We start from the raw sequence: 23,554 nt of genomic DNA, 5'->3' as shown, positions 1-23,554 counted from the left end.
GATCTCGCCTACCACCATTCGCTGTCGCACAGCCTCGGTCTGAGTGAGGCTTCGGCACAATTTACAAACGGTTACTCGTAGCAGCTAATGTTGGGCTCTCAAAATAACTGAAGCGGATAGCCGACGTCGCCGTGACTCTTCTATTAAAGCTGCTTCAGGCAAATGTTTTTGTGATTTGATGCTTTAAAAATAAAACTGAATTTAACTGAGTCGAATTACAATCACTTTATAGACACAAACACTGAGTCAGGTTCAGTTCAGCTCAACTTTCAGCAATGAAACTGCAAATCTTCCAATGATGAAGTCAACAGAGTCTTAAAATTAAAAGAGATCATCTACAAAAATATGTCCAGGACTGTTTGTAGTGTTTATATTTGAAGGTATTTTCCTGCAATGACATAAAATAAAGTGGTCATCAAAGCAAAGTGATGCTCCAACCCACGACCTTTGCCCTCCATCCTGATAAAGGAGGAGGCGATAAGGAAGGAAAAACCACAGGAAGCGAGGGCTCGTGTTCCTGCAGCCTGAAAATAACTTGAGCTAATGAGTGTGAGATCAAAGAGGTGGATCGATCAAACGCTGGCCCCTTCAAACGTCCACACCTGCAGTCAGACGCTGTTAAGATTTACATTTTGGGAGTGAACGTGATCTGAGGCTTCAGCTGAGTCACGCCAGCCCTCGTTTGAAGTGCAAACATCGGTATTTCACGCTGCAGCGATACAGAGAGACGTGATGTCAGCTCACCTGAAGGCCTGCAGGCTACAGCACACCTGCAGATCTGCAGGATCACGTTACCGGGAGCTGCTGCAGCTCATGAAACACGTGTAGAGGCTGATGGATGTCCTGCATTTTCAATGTTTCAGACATGTGAGCGCTGTGGTTTGTGGTACTCACAGGTTTCCACAGAAAAGCTGTGCATTTCCACTTGACACGAAGATATCTAGATTTGTTTATTTTATTTGTTTACTTTTGCACATCTCTCCACAGAAACAGCAGCACTGACAAACAACGGTGACGCCAAGGAACAAGATCCTTCTCAAATCCTCCACCACATGCCAAAATGATGGGTTCAAAAAGCTGTTTTATCCTGAAAAACAGACAAAAGAATCCCAGACTGCTGAAGTGCTTTTTAACCGCATTACTGCCGAACCTGCAGGGACAGCAGTGGACGTCCTCTGCTCCAGACTGCAGCTCAGCCACTGTTTGATGGGTTTCTATGAAATTTTGCAGAGATATATTTATTGTCCCCCAGATTGAAGAGAGAAGGAGAGATTGCATGAACTGTGAAGAATTTATGTCTATTAACCTGATTACCTACCACAGAACAAATCCACCAGAGCTCATCTTTACATTTTTAAATGCTGCATTTTTGGAGCATTACCCCTATTTACACATCAATACAACCTTTATATCCCAAAATTTAACAATATCGATGTAATACGTCCACAGTAAATAAATATATTGCAAAAAAAGTGCAATAAAACACAAAGAAATTGACTGTGTTCATAAATTCATTTTTGAGACACCCAGTTTTAGAAGTTGTTGCAAAAGGTTGTTACTGTGCACAAGTAACATGATGACGGATACTCCAAAGTAGGATGTGCTGAACAGCTGATCAGACTGAAAACGGATCACAGTGTTGTTGCTGTTTTGTGTCCTTTTCACTTGATTTCAGCAAAACCTATTGGTGGAAGGAAACCATGCTGTGGGACGCGCTCGTGCATGATATGTAAGAGTAACTCCTGCTGTTTTATATGAAAAATAATTACTGTGCTAACTTATAGTTAAATGTCTGCCGGCATTTAAAAACAGAGCGCAGGCACTCTTCTTTATAATAAACAGTTAAGGGATGCTAACTGGCGTGGTCATTAGCGCCTTGAGGCGACTGTTGTTGTGATTTGGCGCTATAGAAATAAAATTGAATCGAACTGAAAAATTAGCTTATGTAGCAAAGCTCTTCTGTTCGCTACGCGTGCTGCTTTCGCCCAAAACATATATACATAAAACCCCTTTGTGAAACATTTGCAGCATTAATTAGCTACTACTATTGTGCTAGTGTGCATGACAAGCTTAACTTGACCACTAGAGGGCGTTTAATTTCAAAACATATGATGTCATAACAGCTTGTCGCTTGTTGTTGGGAGACGATCATGTGACCGCCAGCCTGTTCAGAGGCGTAACAACTCTGTGAAAGGCCCCAGGGCAGATATCGCTTTACCACCACATCACACTGCAGCAAACACAACTACAAGTGCAAAAATATTAGCAAATAACAAGCACACCCATTTATAGAATTCCTCATTCAACACTCATTCCCAGTAGACTAGCTTCTACATACGTCACACAACATATTACAGTACGAGTGCGGATTTTCGGCATATAAGTGGCAGCAATGTTTCAGACATTTACAAAAACACAAACAGAACTTCATCTTTCGGGGCTCTTGCTCTGCAAAGTCACTGATAACGCTGCTAAAGTCCAAAGTCGAGGCGATGTGCTCATCCTGCTCTCGTCTCTTCGTCCTCGTTTGAGCGCCACTTTTTCTCTTTGCTTGTTAAACATGACTTAAAATGCAGCTGTGCTGACAAACTGCTCGAAAGACACTCGCTGAAAATGGACTGCTGCGTTGTTGACATCGAGGGGTTTACAGGCATTCTGCACAAATCACAGCAGGCAAGGTCAGTAGGTACAGGTAATATCTTTACCAGCACGTTTTAACTAAAGGAATCCAAAATTATTAAATATTTATATTTGAAATTCAAGTCATGTGTCCATTTTTATCCAGAATATACTCCATGTAACGTGTAAGGGCCCATTAGGTAGTCATGTTTACTGGACTCTTGTTTTCTGGGCTTTAGGGCTTTGTCCTGGCTGCCCTGCAGGATATTATGTCTTTGAGCATGCTAACACGCTAATGTTAGCATTCAGGTCAACCCATAGCCTCACAGAGGCTGCAGACACTTAGGCTAGTACATGTGAAATTTATCATTAAGCTGATCACAAGCTGCAGTTGTGGGCCAACACAAGCCCACTTCCTGTGTCCACAATGAGACTACTGGTCTGGAGTTTCTAACTCCAACAGAGCTGCAAGCAAGGCTCCAGATGACTCGCTGAAGATTAGACGGTAATAAATGTGAAATTTATGTCACTGTCATCACAAGAACTCTCTCATATGACAGTGGTTCCCAATCTTAAGGTTAATGGGAGAAGCTGCACAAAGTGGTCCTTATTTTTCCAGACGTTCCTCTAATTCCCTTTTCTGCTTCTTGTAAATCAATGTCAACTCCTGCTTTTTCTGCAACATTTAAAATATAAAGAGTCTCCAGAACAAAATAGTCCTCGTAGCATTGGTCAATGCATGTAAACACGAACAGAGACAGCACGAGGGGTTTGTTTCTTTCTGTTCACAGCACGACTCGATTAGAATAACACTTCCAATCTCTGCTAGATAACTTCTACATTTAAGAATTTACTGAGACTGAAATATTAGATATCATAGTGTTACTGTCATGTTTTAGAGAAATGATTTGAATCTGAGTCAACTTGTGAATCTTGAGTTTAATAAAAACAACTGCAGACACTGTGTGACGTCCGCAGACCTCCTGACAGACAACCGAGCCTTCCTCCAAAGAGCACCGTGACTTTATGGCTCGATTTATCCTCCAGGCTTAATTAAACTCCAAGAGCCACAACAGATTTAGAAAGTCCACATCCAGCCAGTTGACAAACACCCTTTATTGCCTCGTGGAAGACAATTAAAAGTGTCTGTCACCCTGTAGCGCTGCAGATAATTGGTTTGCCCTAAACTCAGCCCGCAAACCTGATCGGCGGATAATTCCTCCTCAGCTGGAGAGGAGCGACGCCGGGAGAAAGCGAATCGACATCAGTGAAAACGCCACGCGGGTTGATCCGATCTGTCCTTCACAAATATAATCTGTCGAGCACACTCTGTGCTGGCATTTCAGTTTTGGGTTGCACTGACTCAGAGTGAAGCAGGTGGTCTCCGTGATTCTGCAAGTAAAAGGTCAGCATGACTTCAGGCTCCATTTTTATTTGTGAGACTCGAATAAACTCCAAAAGAAAAGGAAGGTGATGCAATCCAAAATTCATCGCTCCCACTTTAACCCACAAACTCTTGTTTTTGGCATTTTAAGAGAACAAACCCAGACCTCTGAGGCGGTCCGATCACCCTGACCCACAAACTCCAACAGCTCAACCTGAAGTTCCTGAAATCTTCAATCCTTTTACTGATAAAGTGCTCAGTTTGACTTTCATTATGAATCCAGCTCTTTTCTTTACAGCGCTGCACTTTTACTCGTCCACAAACGCACAGATTTACTTCCTCTATAGTTTGACTCGAGTTAAGATGACTGAAAGAGAGCCTTTGTTTAACAAGAACAACCTACAGGATATAAAAACGTGGTGGTGTCTGCAGACGCCTACTTTTCCCCCACAGAGGGTCTTGTGTCCACCTTCAGTCGTGTTGGTTGGTTCTCACGGGTTAATTCATTTTTAGGTGACTTATTTTTTAGGTGTGAAGAAATTCACTGTCAGAGACTCTTCAGATCAATACATGCACAGTGTTTGTAAAGTTAACAGCCCCAAGTAACTGTGTCAAATAATCGAGATCTCAATTTTGACTAAATCAATTGCAATTAGTGGTTCCTGCAACACTGGAGCAGCCCAACCACCGAGGACACAGGATTCACCTTCTGGGAACCATTAAGGTAGAAAGACTACGATGACGAGGGAGACGGTGGAGCAGAGGTGAGCGCCGTTTCCTGCTGAGTTCAAATCCACCGAGGGGCTCACAGGTCCGAGTCATCACTGGAGACAATCCTCTAACCTTACTCGGACCATTTTCCCTGAAAACATCCACCAGGTCAGCGATGATGTGGGGACAGGAACTTCAACAGCAGACACAGATTCCTGACGACGGGCCTTCAACCTAAAAAAAACCTACCAAATGAGACGTGCAGAGCTGCTGTGGTGACTGCTCGTGAATTTACAGCATGTCAAAATAAATGCACGAGACTTCATGTGAAAGGTAACACCGTCTAGTCTAAGACAATCTCTCTACTCTCCGTCTCTCAGTCCTGTAAAGACGGCTGTTAAGACATGAATACTTTAAACGTCGTATAAAATGACATTTAAAGCTGAAGAATGAGGATCTTAATGCTTCTGAAATTAGAAAACAAGCTCAGCACAAAGACGACATCCAGCCAGCCACAGCTAATGCGACCTGACAGCAGATCTACGACAAATGAAGGTCTGATTCACGGCTCCCTCCGGACTCCGTTATGTAACAGACGTAAAAGCCCTGAATCAAAGTGTGAACCGGACTTCATACTTTTCTGCAGACCTTCTGGAAAGTGGCAGGTCTTTGGAGGCTTTAAAAAGCATTCGCTGTGTTGTTGTCTAACGTTGGCGGTCAGAGCAAACAGAACATTCAGTTCTCACACCTCAGAGGCTCCGGTGACGAGGACAGAGGGGAGGGTGACGTCCGTTCCTCTGCCAGCAGGCTTCACCAAACCACAAATATTTTATTGATTACAAGGAAGATTATTTTGTCACAGTGTCCCAGAACCCATAATGAGATTTTTGAATCTCTTGTTTTGTCCCAAAAGCTCTTCAGTTTTCTGTGATGCAGAACAGAAAACTGCTCAACAGCACATCATCAGTGGTGCAATAACAGTATAAATACTGAGGTAATCGAGTTAGTTCTGCTCGCAAACAAGCTCTGAAAACAGACGCGCTCCGTCGCTGTCTTGCTCTGACTTTGGTGAAGTTTGGCGAGGTCAGCTTCACATTAGAATAGAATAGAATTCAACTTTATTGTCATTGCACATGCACAGGTACAGGGCAACGAAATGCAGTTTGCATCCATCCAGAAGTGCTTTAGTGATATAGATATATTACAATATATACCATTCATCCACCGGCTGCAGGTTTTGAGATGTTCTTCATCTCTGGTGCAGTCAGAGCCCATCAAGCTCAAACTTCTGTCGGGGTTGTTTCTGCTACGTGCAGATTATTAAAAACAGAAATCTTAATCTAAACAAGCCTAAAATTCTGACAGAGGATATTTCAGTTCAAGAGTTTTCAAATAAATGACTAAATCTGTATTAAGGGGCTCATTAAAACGTTGAAGTGATTTCTTCAGCGTTGCTTCGCATTCAGACTTGTTCCCATCCTGCTAAAGAGTGTTATCTCACTTCTAATTCATATTTAATACTCGAGCTTTCAGCTCTTTGAGCTCTTAAAAGACAAAAGACATGAATTCAGATGACAACTTGTTAGCTCTCCAACTGCTGCTGTCATGATAATTTGGGATCCTAAAAATTGGGCTGTGATACAGAAAAGGCTGAGAAAATGACTGTTCTGACATTTATTTTGTACAAAAAGACAAAACTGCCGTCAAATTAAGTGCAGAAATGTTCCCACCAACTCCTGAGCTATTATTTTCTCAAAGAGTAGAAAAATCAATTTTCAATTTTCTCCATTTGACTCCGGCGACCGGTCCTGCTCCTTTCTGCTCCGTGTCTCAGGAGAAGAGAAAATTCTCTGGGAAGTTTTCGGGCTCGTCGTACCTAAACTCGTTAATTATTCAAATTAGGAGACAAAAAGCAAAGTTTAACTCAAATATCTGGAGTTTATTCAGGATGCGATCGTCCAGGAGACGATAAAGACCTTCTGACATGAAAAACGGAGTCACAGAAACAACAAGTCCTGAGTGTAATCATCTCAGAAACTCCCAGCGCTGCCTGTGCTCGTGTTTATGAAACAACAGACGTGTCATCAATCAGGAGCATCTGCATGGAAACACTTAAAACTGCCTGATATGTACAATCCTGGAGGAGGTATTGTGTCTGTGCCAGAAATATGATTAATGTTGTTTCTGCTGCTATCTGCTGTGCTGTGAATAAATTGATATTTTGGTTGTTTTTTCCTCACAAGGGGACCGAAGCAGAAGGAACATCTTGTCATTTATCATCTGTTTGTTTCTGCTTCATTACGAGGAATAAAACGCTTGTTAAACAGCCAAAACACACACACGCCATCACCCAAAATGCAGCTTTGTGTTTGCGTCGCTCCTCATCGTCAGCTTCAAACTGATACTTCTGCAAAGACTTTAAGGAGAAATAAAAAATGTGGACACCCTGTGCTTAAAGCCAAAAGTGAATCCTTAGATGTTTGTGCATTTCCAGATTTTAATCCCAGGGTTTTTATTTCTGCAAGAAAATATTTGTGGGAATAAAAAAGGACTAAAGCTTCCAGCGCAGACTCGTTAAACCAAAACCCTCCTGTGATTGCTTTGGTTTGGTTTCTGCCGACTACCCACCTGTCTGCAAACACTCACCAACTACTTGCTGAGACTCAGAGAAGTGTAGCACAAACAGGAAGTGGACGACATTTGACTTTCCCCTGTTTCATACATATTCCGTGAGTATTTGGATCCATGCAAACTTCCCTACAAATGTGGGAATTTAATGAAATAATTGCAAGTAGGGATTCAGTGCAGGCCTGTATGCATAGATCATGGTCGGGGAGGTCCAGTGTTTGACGTAGTCAGATCTGGCCGCCTCAAAGTATTGATCATTCCCGGGACGTAAGAAGGCAGCCTTCAGTCTCGACCGCTTCGTCTTCCCTGGCGCCGCAGTATTCTGCTCCAGATGGGACATCGACATGTACAAACCACCACCTACTGATCAGTTCTCTGAAAAACAGCGTCACCATTCCTGGAAGCTCCCTCAGAGCTCAGGCTGCAGATAGTAAGAGAGAGTCTTTTGCTTTTAAAGACTGTAGTCTTTCCCAGTCGAGCATCATTAAGAAATCCAGATTCTTAGGGGCTTTTTTTTATTGTGGCTGCAAGTTTACAGTGATTTTATTATCCTATCAGCCTTTAAAAAGTGATATGATCCTAAAACAGGGAAACTAAGACCGGTTTTCTTGTTGAACTTGCATTAAATTGAGACTACTCACTGGATTAAATCCTGTTTATGGGTTCTTCACTTCCTCTCAGACTCTGAAAGGCTGCCGGAGTTCCAGCTGAAAGGACGTAACTCTTGCTGCAGGAATAACCTGATTTAAGCAGCAAATCAATGTCCCTGAAAACGCAGTTATCATCAGATCTTCCTGAAGCTTAACGACGGGACAGTGATGCTGATAAGTGTGCTACAGCGCTGCTCTGACCACTCAAAGCACTTAAAACACACATGTTCATACAGCTCTTTATAAAACCACGCGCGCTGTAAAGCTTTCAGAGTCTCACTCCGCTGCTTTGTGTTTGTAGTTTAAGCTTTATTTCAGAAACGTGCTGCTCTGCCTCTTTTCTGGAAACTCACTCATACCTCACATTGATAAACCTGAGATGATCGAGCTGCAGAACCACCTTCATGTGACTGATGTTAGTTCGAGGGAGGCAGGATTCAGTTAGAGCCGGGCCTATAATCAAAGGCCTGGTGGCCTGGGAACAGTGAGTCAGCTGTGCAAGCTGATTGGTTGGCTGTTGGCCCATTTGAAGGAGTCATGGTGTTTCTACCAACTGATTCACCCGAGATGCAAACCGTTGTTTTTCTTGCTGTCACTGTTCAAAGTTTAAAATCGTTGTGATTTTAAATTTAGACAAAAGTTTTTAGTGGCTCCCGTCCGCCCCGACTCGTTTCACACAGCGACGGGATGCTGAATAAAGAAGACGCTAAAAGGGGAGCTGTGTGTGCAGACTCGACAGACAGGCTTGTTTTGTTTGCCTCCATCTTTAAATTTAATCAGATTTCTGGTAAACTTGGCCGCAGGCTGTCAGCAGCCGTCCTCCCTCTTTCTAGCTGGGACACCTGCAGCATGCTGGCAGAGTCTAAAGAGGGGAAAGCATGTCCTCCACTACTTTTATATTATAGTTTTAGGTGCCGTATATACAGATATCGATTTATTGTGCATTAATCATTTAAGCTGTTATAGATTTGTTGTATAGAATATTAGCCTACGAGTATTTGAAGTAACTACAGCTTTGTGGAGCAGTAAGTCGGACCTGCCTGCACGGTGAGGTGAAAATGTTACAACTGCTGAGAGCAGGTAAATCCATCACTGACTATTTTTGGGAGAATTCTTATTTTATTTTGCAAATTTCTGAATAAGATCACAGGATAGCGCCTCCCTCCTTATTTATATTGAGCCAGAGTGGAAGCTGCACACAGACACTGACGTGTGTTTGGCAAAGAAACCTAAAGAGATGCAAAGCACACAGACTTTACTTCCATAAGCTGCGCAGCCATATACTGCGACTCACTTTTGCATTTTTGTTATTTTTATCTGTGGTTAAACCGACAGGAAGTGCGCTGGATATCATGTTACCAGCAGCTGCTCTTTCAAAATAAGAGCGAGGGGGTTGTTTAAATCAGCTGTGGATGGCATTGTTATTTCAGATGGATTAAAAACTAAAAGCTGACAACCCAAACATATTTACATGTATTCATTATAGTGTGTGTGTGCGAGAAACGCTGTCCTGTCAGTTCTTGATTTCAAATGCAAATTATTCATGTCGTCTCATTATCATGTTGAAAAACAGGTCACCAAAGATTAATCTGCCTCATCGCTGATGACATTACCACAGCGACACCTGAACCACGGCCCTCTACCTGCTCGTCACTATTCTCCTCCACCCCTCCAGCTTGGCAGGAAGATTACTGAGGGGTGTATGTCCTTCTCATCATCAGCTGCTCGGCTAAACGGCCTCCGAGTGTAAACAGTAAACAGCATCGACAGAACATCAATATTCATCCGCAGCTCTGTTCATGTCGGAGCCGCTGCTGAAAATTTAATCGCGCCCGTTACACTTTCCCCAAGTAAATTTGTCGTGTTTGCGCTGCCTGGCACACACGTACGAGCCTCTGAGCGTGCTCCGTGGGGCGAGGCGGAGGACTTTGAAAGGATCTCCCAGGAGGCGAGCGTTTAAAAGCCTCGCGCAGGGCCAAATTATACAATATGATTTCATTTATCTTGGCGAGGGTGAGTGAGCTCCGTCCCGGCTGTCAGGGAACATAACCCGACTCAGCCCGAGCGAAGCGCCCGACAAAATAAAAGCAGATCGTGACTAAGTGCTCCTCGTCCTGTCGGGAAACAGCCGACTGCTATTAATTACAGCCCATCTCTGCTGACATTTCCCCAGTTTTCAGGTGACATTTGGGCGAAAATAACTGTAGAGTTTGATTTCTTTCACTTCTTTGCTCCACCTGCCCGTCCAGGCACTCGTCCAAGTCCTGCCATTTTACTGTATGAGATTTATTACTCATACTGCAGCTGTGTAAGTAAGAAGTAGAGCAGGGAGCTGGAGAAAGCCACAGGAATTAACTTGTTTTGACCAAGAAATAAAATACTTGTTGTGTGCCACGGGTTTCAAACTTAAAGCTTGAACGACCACAGTCACAGCGAGACTACAAACAGCCGACACAAGAAGGACAGATTTACAACTGACGTCTCATTTCCTCTGAGTTTGATCAAAATCTTAATCTATAGGTGGAGCTAAATCTCCACCTGCTTCCATTAAACCAATGCAGATGAAGAAAAGGCGAACGAGCAAATATTAATAAAGTAGAGAATAAAATAGGCAACATGACAAGGATTTCTAATGGGTACAAATTCTACCTGAACTCAGAAGAGCTGAATTTTTACAAAGGTTTTCGATTCCATTTATTTAAAATTCAATCATTAAAACTCCAGTTCCAGACTTTCAGCATTTAACCATTTTCATGCCACCGATCTTGGATCCAGTCATAGGCTGTTTACTGGACGATGGGGCAACATTCAGTTTCAGGATTTTCCTGATAGAGTCGGTCATGACCAGAGGTTCCACTTCCCTCCACACGTTACTGAACCTGGATGCAAAAATTGTGAAATTTTCAAAAAGGCAAATACAAAGCTCAGAGTTATTCAGGTAAAGATGCTTGTTTATTTGAAAAGGAAGTGAATCTATTTTCAATGATGAAAGATGAAAAAAATGATGGTTCCCACCAAAGATAATCACCAAGTCTAACATCTGCTTCATCAGATTAACTCGATGACATCACTCAGATCCAGGAGCAGAAAAAACTGCTTCAAACTGAGTGTCAGGACGATCAGAGACCTTCATACTGACCTCGTTTTCCAAACTTTGACCGTGTTAAATATGAACATCCACGACTGGAACAGGAGATATATGACAGGAAACAGAGAAATAAGGAGAAACAGAATAGGCCCTTTTAAGCATTTAATTGGCTGAAAAACAGCTCTAAACCACATCCTCGGATACAGCGAGGGGAGTCTGCTGAACATATGTATCCTCCAGAAAAATAAGCATCCCAAATGAAATGGTTGGTAGGCCACAAAATTACACAGTACAAACATATGGAGGACAGAGCTGACGTGCAAGCAGCCGACTTCAAAGTCTGAGCTTCAGACTCGCCGATCTTACTTGTTCTCGCAGTAATCTGCCGATTATGGCAGAACGTTTCACCTGCGGACGACTTTATGTCCAAACACCTCACCTGAACAAACAAACAAGACGAGAACCCTGAAAAGTCGGCGTCTCCGTGGGCCACGCTACATTTACTGTCTTCAGACAGAGTCGAGGCATCGCTGCACAGCTCGAGCTCCCTGCTGCTTTTCAAACCTTCACAGCTGCATCAGCATAAATCACATCTCTAAAAAGTGAAAAACTGGGCACTTCAGGGTTCTCCGCATCAGCTCTAGAGAGGGTGCAAACGTTCTCTACCACAGTCTGGGAGCACCGTTGAAAATAAATATATTTGAAATATGAAGACAAACTGCTGGCCAGTATTTCCCCGCTTCAGCACAAAGCCTTGACTATTGTTTGTGATGATTCTCCCCCAGCAGCTCCCACTTTCACACGTGAAGGTTCATAAATCTATTTAAGGTTTTTGGCATTTTTTCCTGTGGAGCTCTTTGTAATTATTTATGGTTGGTGTGTTTTTCATTCATGGAATTGCAGACCTTGTATATTTAACTTTTTTATTTATGAAATCTTCCGATGTCAACAAAAACAGCAACAATGCAAACTAACAAAAGAAATCCCCTGGGTTTGGGTAAAAACCTGGATGAGTGGATTAATGCATCACTGAGTCGTGGTGTTCTCCAGCAGATACAGATTTCTTTACCGAATCTTGGTTTGAATCAGTCGACTTGCAGCTGAGAGCTCCGCTCTTAGTTTGGCTCTTTTTAAGGGATTAATCAACCAAAGGTAAACTTGAGAGCATTTTTTGGCTGGGACACAATCATCAGTCAGCTGAAGGACTTCAGGAAAGGAAACTTTCTGATTTCAGGTTTCAGTTCCAGCTATCGTGGCCGTCGTGTTCGGTACATGCAGGCTAACAGGTCTCACTGCCTCTTCTGTGCAGACACAATAATGCAGTGCTGGAGTTCCAACATCCAGCATGAAGAGAAAGTGACGTAATCTTTAGCAGAAAGAAGCACTGAATCCCCAATAACCTTCTTTACATACACGAACGACTTAACCTCCATTAATTAGTGAACATTAGCAGTAAACTGAAAATAAACTGTATCAAGTTACAAACTTTTGCTGATCAGTTTAAGCTTTTGTTCTTTTTTATAATTTTACTAATTTATGCTCTATTCTAATGCAAACCCCGAGGCCGCTGGGATCTTATTATATTCTCGGTCCTAATGAGAATATAATGTGTCTGAACTCAACCGTCGTTCTGACTCGAGCTGTGCAACGTCGAGTTTCCGGACTGCGCTGCATCGTTGTGCTTTTATTGCACAAGCAAAAGTTTCCTGATGAGACTTGGGTGGCCTGCCCTTGCATGTTGATAGCCGCCATCGTTGATTTTGGGGTTTGTTTTTCCCCCTTCTGAGTAAAAGTTGCGATCCTTTTACTAGTGGACAGCGTCCTTGCTTTTATTTTGATAGTTCAGTCGATGTAAACAGGTCCTTGTCGTGTTCCTCTGAGGGCTTGTTGGGTTGCGGTTGTGCCGTCTTGTCCTGCTCTAACGGCCATCTTGGACTACAAACAGAAGTCCTGCTCCAGCTCTGGACATCCACCCGGAGCTGGTGGAGAGCTGCTTGTTTGCTTCTACACCAAGGTCATCGAGCTGAATGAGGACGACCGTCACCAGAAGCCAGACAGAGTTCATCCACAGAAGATGAATTTCTGATGTCACAAGTTGTTAATGATATTAATTAACAGAAGAACACCTGAGTGTGTCTTCGTTGGCGCGCCACAAGTGCAGTCCAATTCAGCTCACAGACAGGAAACACATGGATGTGTGATACAGGTCCTGATACACTTCATACAGGCTGAAGAGCTGCCCGGTAAACAGCTCACGCATCCATCCCGTCCACGTTCTTTGCCCAAATTTGCTCTAACTTAAAGTAACTGGAAACGACGGCAGCAAATGGAAACCAAACTCCAAGCTTCACATCGCCCCTCAGCAGCAGATGGCTGGTGCCACAAATGCTTTTCCACATCTTATATTTTACACTTCAGTACCAGAGAATATTGGTTCGCTATGAATGCTCGATGTTTCTCCAGGGCTGCATTTTCCCTTCAAACCCTGCAGCACGCTGCTTCCAACAAAGTGCCAAAACCCATTTTGTTCCGTCTCTCTCGAGACGGCAGAAGCTCGTCGTTTATTCTGTTTTTCAGACGAACACCAGTTCTGAAAGAAGCGCCGTCAATTATTATCTGGTATCAAGACTCAGTCCTGTGCCACGCGCTTATTGTTATGCATGGAGCGCTGACTGTGTGAATTAGGCTTTCCGTGCTAAAAATCAAGGTATTTGGTTTGTTTAGTGACTCGGAACATTTTCATTTGCCTCTGCAGAACGTGGCATTATGTTCTGATGAGGATCGCGGCGCTCGTCTGCGAGGAAAACGCTCCATTTCTTAATGCAAACACCGCGAGTGGCCCGAGCAGAAACAATTCAGAGGTTCATTAATAAAACATGAGCGAGGCGGGTTATTCCAGAGTGACAGCTAACACTCATTTACATGGCTGCTGCTCCTTTCCTTTAAATATTTCATAAAAGAAGAAGAACAGAGTAACGGTGCAATGAATGCATGAATATTAGATATTGATGCAGCAGGATGCAAACACGATCGCAAATAGCATCGACTAAAATCCCTGTCAGAGTGCATTACACTAAGAGTAAGTGATAGGCTTATAGAAGCTCGGTGCTCGCTCACCGCAGAGGTCACGATGAGGGTGTTTCAGGGATGCTGGACGTGAGCGGCAGCTCATTGTTTTATTATATGAAAGAGCTGTGGTGCTTCTAAAGGGAAAATACCAATATTTTCACTTTCCTCATAAATGTGATAGTATCCAATAGTGCATTCAAACTAGATTTACATAAACAGTTTTAGTCTATATATAATCAACAGTTAATTAGTTGTATAACAGCTAATTCATTTCCATGATGAAAACAATCTGGAGGCAGAGGCTCAGTCATTAGCAGCACATTTAAAGCTTTAATATTTAAATTTTCTCGACTATAAAACATTTCACGCCTGGTTCAGGCTCCTTGTAAAAACAGAAGCTTCCAGTCAACTTGTTCTCAATAGTATTGTTTTCATAAATGACTCTTTTTACTTGAAAAACATCCACGGATACTCCGCACACCAACAGAAGACCCCAGAAAGCCGATCCTCACAGTTTGAACCTGGATAAAAACGATCCCAACAGTAACACAGTCACGAGTCAGTATTCTGCTGCTAGTCTGCTGTTAGCTGGTTTGCACAGCTTGTTCTCACACTCCATGTGCAAACAACCACCGGCCAAAACAGCGATACATAAATGAGACTGTCCAGGGTTCCTACAGGCACCAGAGAGTTTTTAAGGTGTTTTTCAAAAGATCTGCATGAACTTTAAGTCCAACAAACCAGGAGACATCAGCCTCCTGGTTCTAGTGCTCTGTGCCGAGTGTATTAAAGCGTTAAACGTTTCCTCATCTGCATCCACAAAGGGAAACGTGTGGGAGCTGCCTCATAGTACCATCTCAAACACTTCCTGCACAAAGTAATTTCACAGAATTCACATGTCCGCTTGTCTTTGACAGTCAGACAACTTGGCTTTAAAAATTATGCATGTTGTTTCCTCTGTTAGCTCGTGTGATATTCATGCTCATCAGTAAATTATTGAAAAAAATCTGTAAGTGCTTGTTTTCAGAAAAAACGATGAATAAAATCGACTCTCTTGACGCCTGAAACACTGACCGAAGACTTTTAAATACCAACTATTTCCATATTTTCCTCTATTTCCATATCGGAGAGGCGGATGCTGTCCAAGATAAAGACAATGTTGGATAACACCTCCCACCCACTCCATGACATGTTGGTCAGTCACAGGAGCTCGTTCAGTGAGAGACTGAGATTACCGAAAAGCACCACTGAACGACACAGGAAATCATTCCTGCCTGTGGCCATCTCCCTGTACAACGCATCCACTTAACACACTGTTTGCTGCTACAACTACACATGTTTCTTTTCCAAATATTTATTTATGAGTGACTTATGTATGTATGTATGTATGTATGTATGTATGTATGTATGTATGTATGTATGTATGTATATGTATATATTGTACTATTCTTAGTTAGCGTATTGTCTGTCTTGTCTTAATGTTGGTTTAAAATGGAGCACTGTAACAAAAAATAATTTCCCCCAGGGATCAATAAAGTATTCTGATTCTGATTCTGATTCTGATTTTCAGATGAATTAATTTAATACATTTCAAGACTCTTTAAGGACCTGCAGGAACGCTGCTAATCGTTTACTGTCAGTCATGTAAGCTGTGCAGCGTCTGAGGGACCGGCGTGGATTCTCTACATCTTAGTAGTTTAGTGTGATGCTGAGGTACGTTTGCTAACATGCCCTGTGCTCCTGCTGGCAACTCGGCAAGAATGAAGAAGCCATGATGAAAGAGAAAGAGGAGGAGGAAGAGTCGGATACATGAGTGTGAGATGCTGTTCTTCCAGTTTATAGATGTTGTTGCAAACTGATGTTCGTGTCAGCTTTCAGTAATTTTCTTTAGAGATGAAAACAAGTCTGCATGTCCTTCTTGCTTTCAGACAACCTAATTCACTTTTTTGAGATATACTGTCGAGACTTATAAAACAGATGCATGTGTGACGTGTTTGAAATTTGCAGAACGTTTGGAAGATGAGCAGAAGTCTTCCTCAGAGCTTCGATCACTTTGGAGGAGTTTAGTTTCGTCTTGTTAGTGTTTCGTGATTTCTTCGTGCTTCTCTTTCCTCTCGGCTGCGTCTCCCTGGCCTGAATCTGATGGAGGTTTCTTCCTTCCCACTGTCACCGAGCACTGCAGAGGGACTCAGATATTTGGAGCCATCTCTGATATTTATCTTGCAATATGAAGCTGTATATTAAATGTGTCCGATGCATTAAAACTGAACTGAGTGGGCTCACATCAGTCAGAGCTGGTACCCGACTGCCGTCCCAGGCAAACAGAAGAGGACAGAAGAGTAAATCATGTGTATGTGTGAGTCAGCAGGGATTGTATTAAATGAGAAAAGCAGAGATTAATTATTTGAATGTGACACAGGCCGTCTGAGAGCCTCGCTGTGTTTTCCTCCCATACATAAAGACTGAATATAAGAAATGAAGTGTGTGACACCGTGGGGGGTTCCACTCAGAGTGTCCCTCCACCCAACTGCTCCCCTGAAACCTGCACGCCTCTGCTGGTGTTCCTGTAAATGCAGTTTTAAAGCTGCATTTTCACCTAATAAGCAACTTTAAAATCATGAATCCAAAACTGGAGAAGTTCATTAAAATCAAACAATTTACTGCTTTTCTCCCTGAGAAAAAATAGAAATGCAGCTTTTGCTGTTTTCAAGACATTAGAGAAGCAAACTGTACCAAAAATTTCAAGGTGCTCTTAAAACATTTTATTTTGCATTTGATTCTTGTTTTTATGTCAATAACTGAACCTGCTTCTGTGGAGAACAGATCAGCTGCTCGGTTTCTTCATTAACGTCAGTCTTTAGTCTGGTTTCTTTCAGAATTTCTTTCTCTTTGTTTTACAGGTTTGTGTATGTTAGTTTGTCCATGTTTGAATATTTTGTTTTTTCCCCATTTTTAATGTTTTCGTGTCTGTGAAGCCCTCTGAAACTTTACATGTGCAAATAAAAGCGACTCAACATTCCTGCTTCAGAAAGCAGACGGACTGTGAAACAGGAGGAAAGAGCTTCAGCCAACAGTTTGGCCAAATTTATCAAAAGAACAGCAGGAAAGTTTGAGACAGAGACGCCTTAAAATAAAAAGGTTAAATCTAAACTCTGAGTTAAATTAAATGAAAAATAAAATTATAAGTACAAAACAACAACAACCCACAAAGTGACTGCAGGCCACACGGATCCAATCATGACAACATGGACCAGATATACAACTCGGATCAGCTGTGATATTGTAAACAGCTCTTTAGGAATAAATGCGTGGATACTCCAGCAGATTAAATTCACAGCTCACAGACTAAACTGACTCGCAGCAGCAGGAACATTAACCCGACTCTTCATATTTCAGCTCGAAGCTCAAACAGGCCAACAGACACGGACATGCAGGACAATGAGGATTCAGTGAGATTCAAAGGTCACCACAGCAGCAGCGGCTCCAACAAGTCCCCGAATCACAGAAGACGTGCCCACGGGAATATCACACATACAGACCCGCGCGCACATCTCGGCATCAGATTAGGATTATTCAAAGCACAGAGGCTGATTTACAGCAGGAGGGGTGGAGGAGGTGGAGGTCTTACCTGTGCAGTCCTTTCCTTTGCCTTTGCACTCGCCGCTCTGAGGATAAGACCCCCGAGCCTCCAGCAGCAGAGACAGCAGGCAGGCGGACACCAGGCACCGGACGACCCCGCCGGGACGCCCGCGATGCCTCGCAGGGCCTGACAGCATCGCGAAGAAGCCGATCAGACCTGCAGACGCCAGCGGGACGCAGCGCTCGGATGTCGGTTCAGGTGGAAAGCACAGCTTAATCCCGGGTGCAGCAGGCGGAGGCTGGCTCACACTGTGCCCCACTGACGGAGAGCGCAGAGGGGGGAAGGTGGAGGAATGTGCGGGTAACGCTCGCCGGATCCGCGTTCAGGAAGTCAGGGAGGCGGTCCAGTTCGTCCGGGCAGGGAGCATCCTCCCCCTGCGTCCGCGCCTCTATCTTCAGGCAGACCGAGCTGCACCGGCTGGATCCGGCTGTCTGTCTCGCGCCGCACACGAAACGATCCCGCGCGTCGTGGATCCGTCACGGAGCTCAGCGGGGCGCTCCGGCTCACAGACGCGCTGCAACCACAACAAAGAGATCCGGACCGAGAGCAGGGAGGACGGGCGGGCTGGTCACGTGAGAGGACGCAACGCTCCCCTCCACCTCCACGCCCCTGACGCACGCGCGCGCGCACGCACACCTTGAGCTGCAGAAGGCTGCAGTGAAAGAAGCTCCGGCAGGTCGCGGACCTGAACCCGTCAGCCCACATCCACGGCCGGCAGCACGTGCGACACCGAACGTGACGGTTTTGTTCAGTATCGTTAACGATGCAAGAAGGAGCACGTGACACTTTAGAAGGAAGCGTGTCCACTCAGGACGTGAAATCGTTCCGGTGGAGGCTGCTGTTCCACCAGCAGCTGCTCGGAATCCGCTTCAGACAGTTTTCACATTTTTCTATTAAGAAGTCCCGGGAGAGAGGCGGGAACGATCTCACGGGAACGATCTCACGGGAACACGCTGCTGAACTCTCCTGAAAATAAAAAGTCACGTGATTAATAATCAGCACGAGTCACGATGAATTGATTATCAGATTAGATCGATTGATGAAGAGTTTGTGCATCAAATGAAGACTCTGTGACTCTGTTATTGCACCTGCGTGATCATCAGTCCTTCGTGGACACTTGAAACTGTTTTAGAGTTACTGCTGAACTTTCTGTTTCCCTCTGATCTCTTAAAAACATCACTTTAATGTCACTGAGACTTTCTAGCTGGATAAATAAAGGATGGTCACTTTGCCAGAAACTGATCACAGCTTCTACCTCGTGACAAAAACGTTCTCTGTGGCTCGACATGACTTCATGTCATTGATGGGAGAAATGTTTGACACCTGTTTCACAGATTATAGGCCAACAAGTCATTTACAACGGTTTAAATATGGGCAAGGTTCAAATCTGGCTGGCCCACTGATCAATAAGAAATCATTTCATACAGGATGATGTATTTTTGAAAAGTATTTGTTTTAAACGCTCCTCAAACGTTGATTCTGTTCATCTGGAGGTTCCCTCACTCATCAAAGTGACTTCAAATGACTTTGGGCTTTTTAGGCTTTCCAGGATCTTTTCCTGGATCTTTTAAAGTGCTTTCAAACTAAGGGTCAGTTTCACACTGCACAAAGTCCAAAGACTGTTTTACTCAAAAATCATCACGTTGGTGCTGAAACTGGAAAACAGTTTAGTTCCACAGACAGGCTGGTTCTAAAAACCAGTCGGTCCCCACAGTGACTGGGTCACTATCTTCGCTGTGACTTGAACACAGCACTGCCTGGTTTCCTTCACCTGAACTGAGTCACCAAAGCCTAAACCCCAGTCGGGAATCACCACCGTGGTTATCAGCACTCACCGCTTTAGACTCTGAGCACGCTCATTAAAAAGGGGCGTTTCATGCCTAACTGTTTAACACTGAGCAGGTTTCACATTAGAGCTCTGAAACTTTACACCTGAAAGGTTTCTGTCCCACAGTCTGACGAAGCAGACGGAGATCACTTCAGTTTGTCTGCAGGTCAAAGTGCAGTGATCTGTGTTCTAGTTTCCAGTGGAGTGAAACAGACTCAGCAGCAGATTAGAAAATAAAAACATGCATCATCAGGTTAAACCAGGCATCCTCCAGTGAGTCTGTATCTCTGCCTTCGTTTCATGCTTTTAGTAGCCTCAACAACTTTAGCTGAAATTCAAATATTTTATCAGTCACTCAGTTCTAATTAACAGGAAGTCTGTTTATGCTAACCAGGACAGCGGTCATTAACTTAGCCGTCCACCTCTCGTCTCACTGCAGCCTCTAAACACCAACGCAGCAAAAACATTAACGCTGAGCTTAAAAACAAAGCAGTGAGCGATGGAGGCGACATCTGTCCATCTTCACATCTGTTTTCATGGTTTTATTGTTTTATTTTATACTGTATGTGCGCTTTTATTGTTTGGAAACAACAAATTGGAGGTGACAGAGTGGAACATGTTGAGAGATTCATTTGGAGCGATCAGAATAAATGAAACATCAGAGGTGGAGCTCAGGTGGAGCTGTTTGGAGACAGAGTTAGAGAGGCAGGTGACATGGTTTGAGCAGAGGAGGGATCGTGGATATACTGGATGACGGATGTTGAAAATGGAGCTGCCAGGCGGGAGGAAGCTCACAGAGGAGATTCATGGATTGGTGCTGGTGTGACAGAGGTGGATGTAAAGGACGGGGTGAGGTGGAGGCAGAGGATCTGCTGTGGCGACCCCTAAAGGAAGCAGCTGAAAAGAGAAGGGTTTTGATTGTTTCCTGTGACTCAGGAGATCCAGGCTTCCCTGTTTCAGTTAACAAAGGTAAACATCAGCACGAGGTTGTCTGACTGTGTTCAGTGCTTTCAGTTTTCTGCAGCTGCGTTTTGTTTTTACGGTGTGGCGTCAGTATTTCAGAAAGGATCTGAATGCTTCCTGAAGTGTGCGCAGCAGAAACCACACGTTCTCTCAGGAGACGTGAGCCAGCATCACGAGTCCCTGTCCTCTGCACACGTGATGATGATGATGCGGCGTCTGATGTTAGGCTTGAATGTCAGTGTAGCAAACAGCAGATGTGACATTTTGAACCAGATCTGTCCTGTTGTTCTGATGACCGACTTTCCTCCTGATCGGAGCTGTGCGGTCACTCCAAACTGAATGACAGATTTTTGTGTCCATCTTTAAAGCATCTAAACAACATCTGACTGATACTTCCTCTTAATGGCGTTGTGTAGCAAGGTTCCAGCCCCGCTCACACATTTCATCACCTCTGTGTCACCACGTGAGCGAAACCTGAGCTGGTTGTATAAACGGGCCCAAACACGAGTCATTAAACCCTCCTCGCTGACTGGATTAATATTTACACTGCACATATTGGCCCACGGCTTCATTTTGGCCTCCGCTGGCGCTCCACCAAGGTGGACCTATTTGGCACGCTGCCTTTCATCCTGCTGCTGTCGGTTTGTCGTCTCTCCATCACGTGCACATTTTTCTGACGTGGAGGCAGCAGCAGCAGCAGCAGAGGAGTCTTCAGCAGCGCCGTTGGACATGGTCGGTTCCACGCCAGCAGCTGTAACAGCTCTCCCGGGTGCTATCACCGCCTGCCAGACGGCAGAGTGGAACGAGCCTGTTCTAAATCACTCACAGCTCTGCTGATTAGCTTCCCGGACGAGGTTAAAGACTTTTCAGAAGATGTGGAAGGAGAGACCAGAGCTGAGATAAAGAAGTCTTCCCTGATTTATTTCACGTCACGCTGACACTGAGCCAACGCTGGCAGAAGCTGACACCCGGACTAATGTCCGCCTGCTCAAAGTCCCATACAGACCTCGACTCATATTAATGACTCCTGAGCAAGGCACTTAACCTCGGTGGCCCAGCAGGTGAATGTAGAGCAGTGAAGGTTTACTGCCAGAGCTGCTCCGAGGTTTAGAGAAAAACAAGGAAAATTGTTGTTGCATCTCTTTGTAGGGACCAAAGTCCAGGTCCCTACAAGTTTGAAGACATTCTTCAGACTCAAAATGTGGTTTTAGTAGGGGTGGGTTTTTATAATCGATTTATCGATTAAAATCGATTCTGGCTTGGATAACAGGAAATCGATTCTTTAAAATCCTGAATCGATTTTTTTATATAAATTTATTTTGCCCGAAATGCCAGAATCTCAGGTGAAACCTCAAAACTTCAACAACCAGTGAATGAGAGCAGGAACACGGCTTCTGCACAAAGACGTAAACACAAAGCTCTGACCGCGGATCAGAATCAGTGACATGTGACTTTCTCACATGTCACAGCTGAAAGCTGACAGCTGGCTGATTCTGATCTGTCGGCAGGTGTGTTCACGCCCTTTTTGCGCTGATTCTAAAGCTGTTAGTTTGATGTCTCTCCAAACAACATTGACCGAACCAGCAGCAAAAGAAGATCCAAACTACGCTTCACATAAACATCGTCATGAACTCACTCTGACTTTTGCTGTTTTGCTTCCACCACGATGCACAGCTCTCTCTCTCCCCCTCTCTCTGTCTGTCTGTTTTCTGCATTATTCGCTTGCTTGTTACGCACAAGTCTACCGTTGTTTACAGGCTGTCAGCCGCTGTTTTTGTTTGTTTTACATCTGAAAAGAAAACCTAATTTCTGCCGTTCAATACTGAACAAATGTAAACTTTTTAAAATTATGCAAAATGCAAAATGCTCAGCCGTGTCTCTAATAAAACCGCTGTAACTTCAGATTACAATCATGTGTTGATTAATGGTTTTCTTTCGTTTTTGATCTACTGCAGAATATTTTTATAAAATCCCAGAACAGGAAAATCTCCTTCATGTTTTTCTGTGTTATCTTCAGCTACTTTGACACAAAGGCCTCTGCTGTGACGCTCACACCTTTGATAAAGTCTTGCATGTGTCAGCTTCCTTTTCATAGATACAAAAATATGTAAATGTACTGATCTGAATTATAATATTTCTGACTGTCAAAATTTCCCAGATTCAAATCGAATCGAATTAAATCGAATCGTGGATCGAATCGATTCGGGACCTTGTGAATCGGAATTGAATCGATTCTAGAAATCAGTGACGATACCCAGCTGTAGTTAAAAGCATTATGTCGATTAGGTGTGCCCACAACATATCAATTACTAACGTGTGTGTGTTTGTGTGTGTGTGTGTGGTTTACACTGTTCACAGCAGCATCTGTCTCCTGGTGTTTTGTATCAGCTCATTAAGTGATGATGCTCAGCCTCGGGTCCAAGTGTTTGTGGCTTTAGATGAGTTACAGCGCTTTTAACAGATGCATGACCCCCAACGTTTTTAAAGCCCTCAGTCTCCCACTAAACGCACCTGTGGCATCAATTTGAAAAGCTCAGGTGCCTTCTTGAGTTATTGCATTTACAAGATTTTCAGAAAATGTGACCTCTGACCTTGAACTTATTTGATACTTTTAGGATGTGTTTTATCTCCAGTTGACGTGGAAACCAAAATATCAAGACTTTCATCCTGATGATAACATGTACGAGCCCATCCTTGTTCCTGCTGTTCCTTTATAAGAAATAAATAAAGAGGACAAACAGAACAAAACCCTGACGACACGTTCAAACGTCTGCACAGTTTCACTCACGGCTGCACACGCTGCAGAGGAGGCGTTGCACAAATCTGCTCGTTTAACAGGAGCTTCACAAACAGCTTCAGAGGGAAACGTTCACAAGCTTGTGAGCTTCCTTAGTGTGGTTTGTGCGTTTGTTCCTGCTTCTGCTTTCCATTGTTGGATTTCGACTTTATTCAGGCTGATGGTTTGAAGACATCT

General features: G+C 43.7%; 1 protein-coding gene across 1 annotated transcript in view; it reads right to left on the bottom strand.

Annotated features, from left to right (window-relative positions):
* The window catches only part of tmeff1a (transmembrane protein with EGF-like and two follistatin-like domains 1a), a 113,634-nt gene extending 91,828 nt beyond the window's left edge, over positions 1-21,806 (bottom strand). Inside the window, exon 1 of the mRNA XM_026149311.1 lies at positions 17,778-21,806. Coding sequence (XP_026005096.1) covers positions 17,778-17,925 — 148 coding nt within the window. The 5' untranslated portion in view covers positions 17,926-21,806. The remainder of the gene's footprint in view (positions 1-17,777) is intronic.
* Positions 21,807-23,554: the final 1,748 nt, after the last annotated feature.

This window comes from Astatotilapia calliptera, chromosome 18 (assembly GCF_900246225.1).
Source record: "Astatotilapia calliptera chromosome 18, fAstCal1.2, whole genome shotgun sequence".
Classification (NCBI taxonomy): Eukaryota; Metazoa; Chordata; class Actinopteri; order Cichliformes; family Cichlidae; genus Astatotilapia; species Astatotilapia calliptera.
Note: the sequence above shows the minus strand (reverse complement) of the source record. Positions and strands in the feature narration are given on the sequence as shown.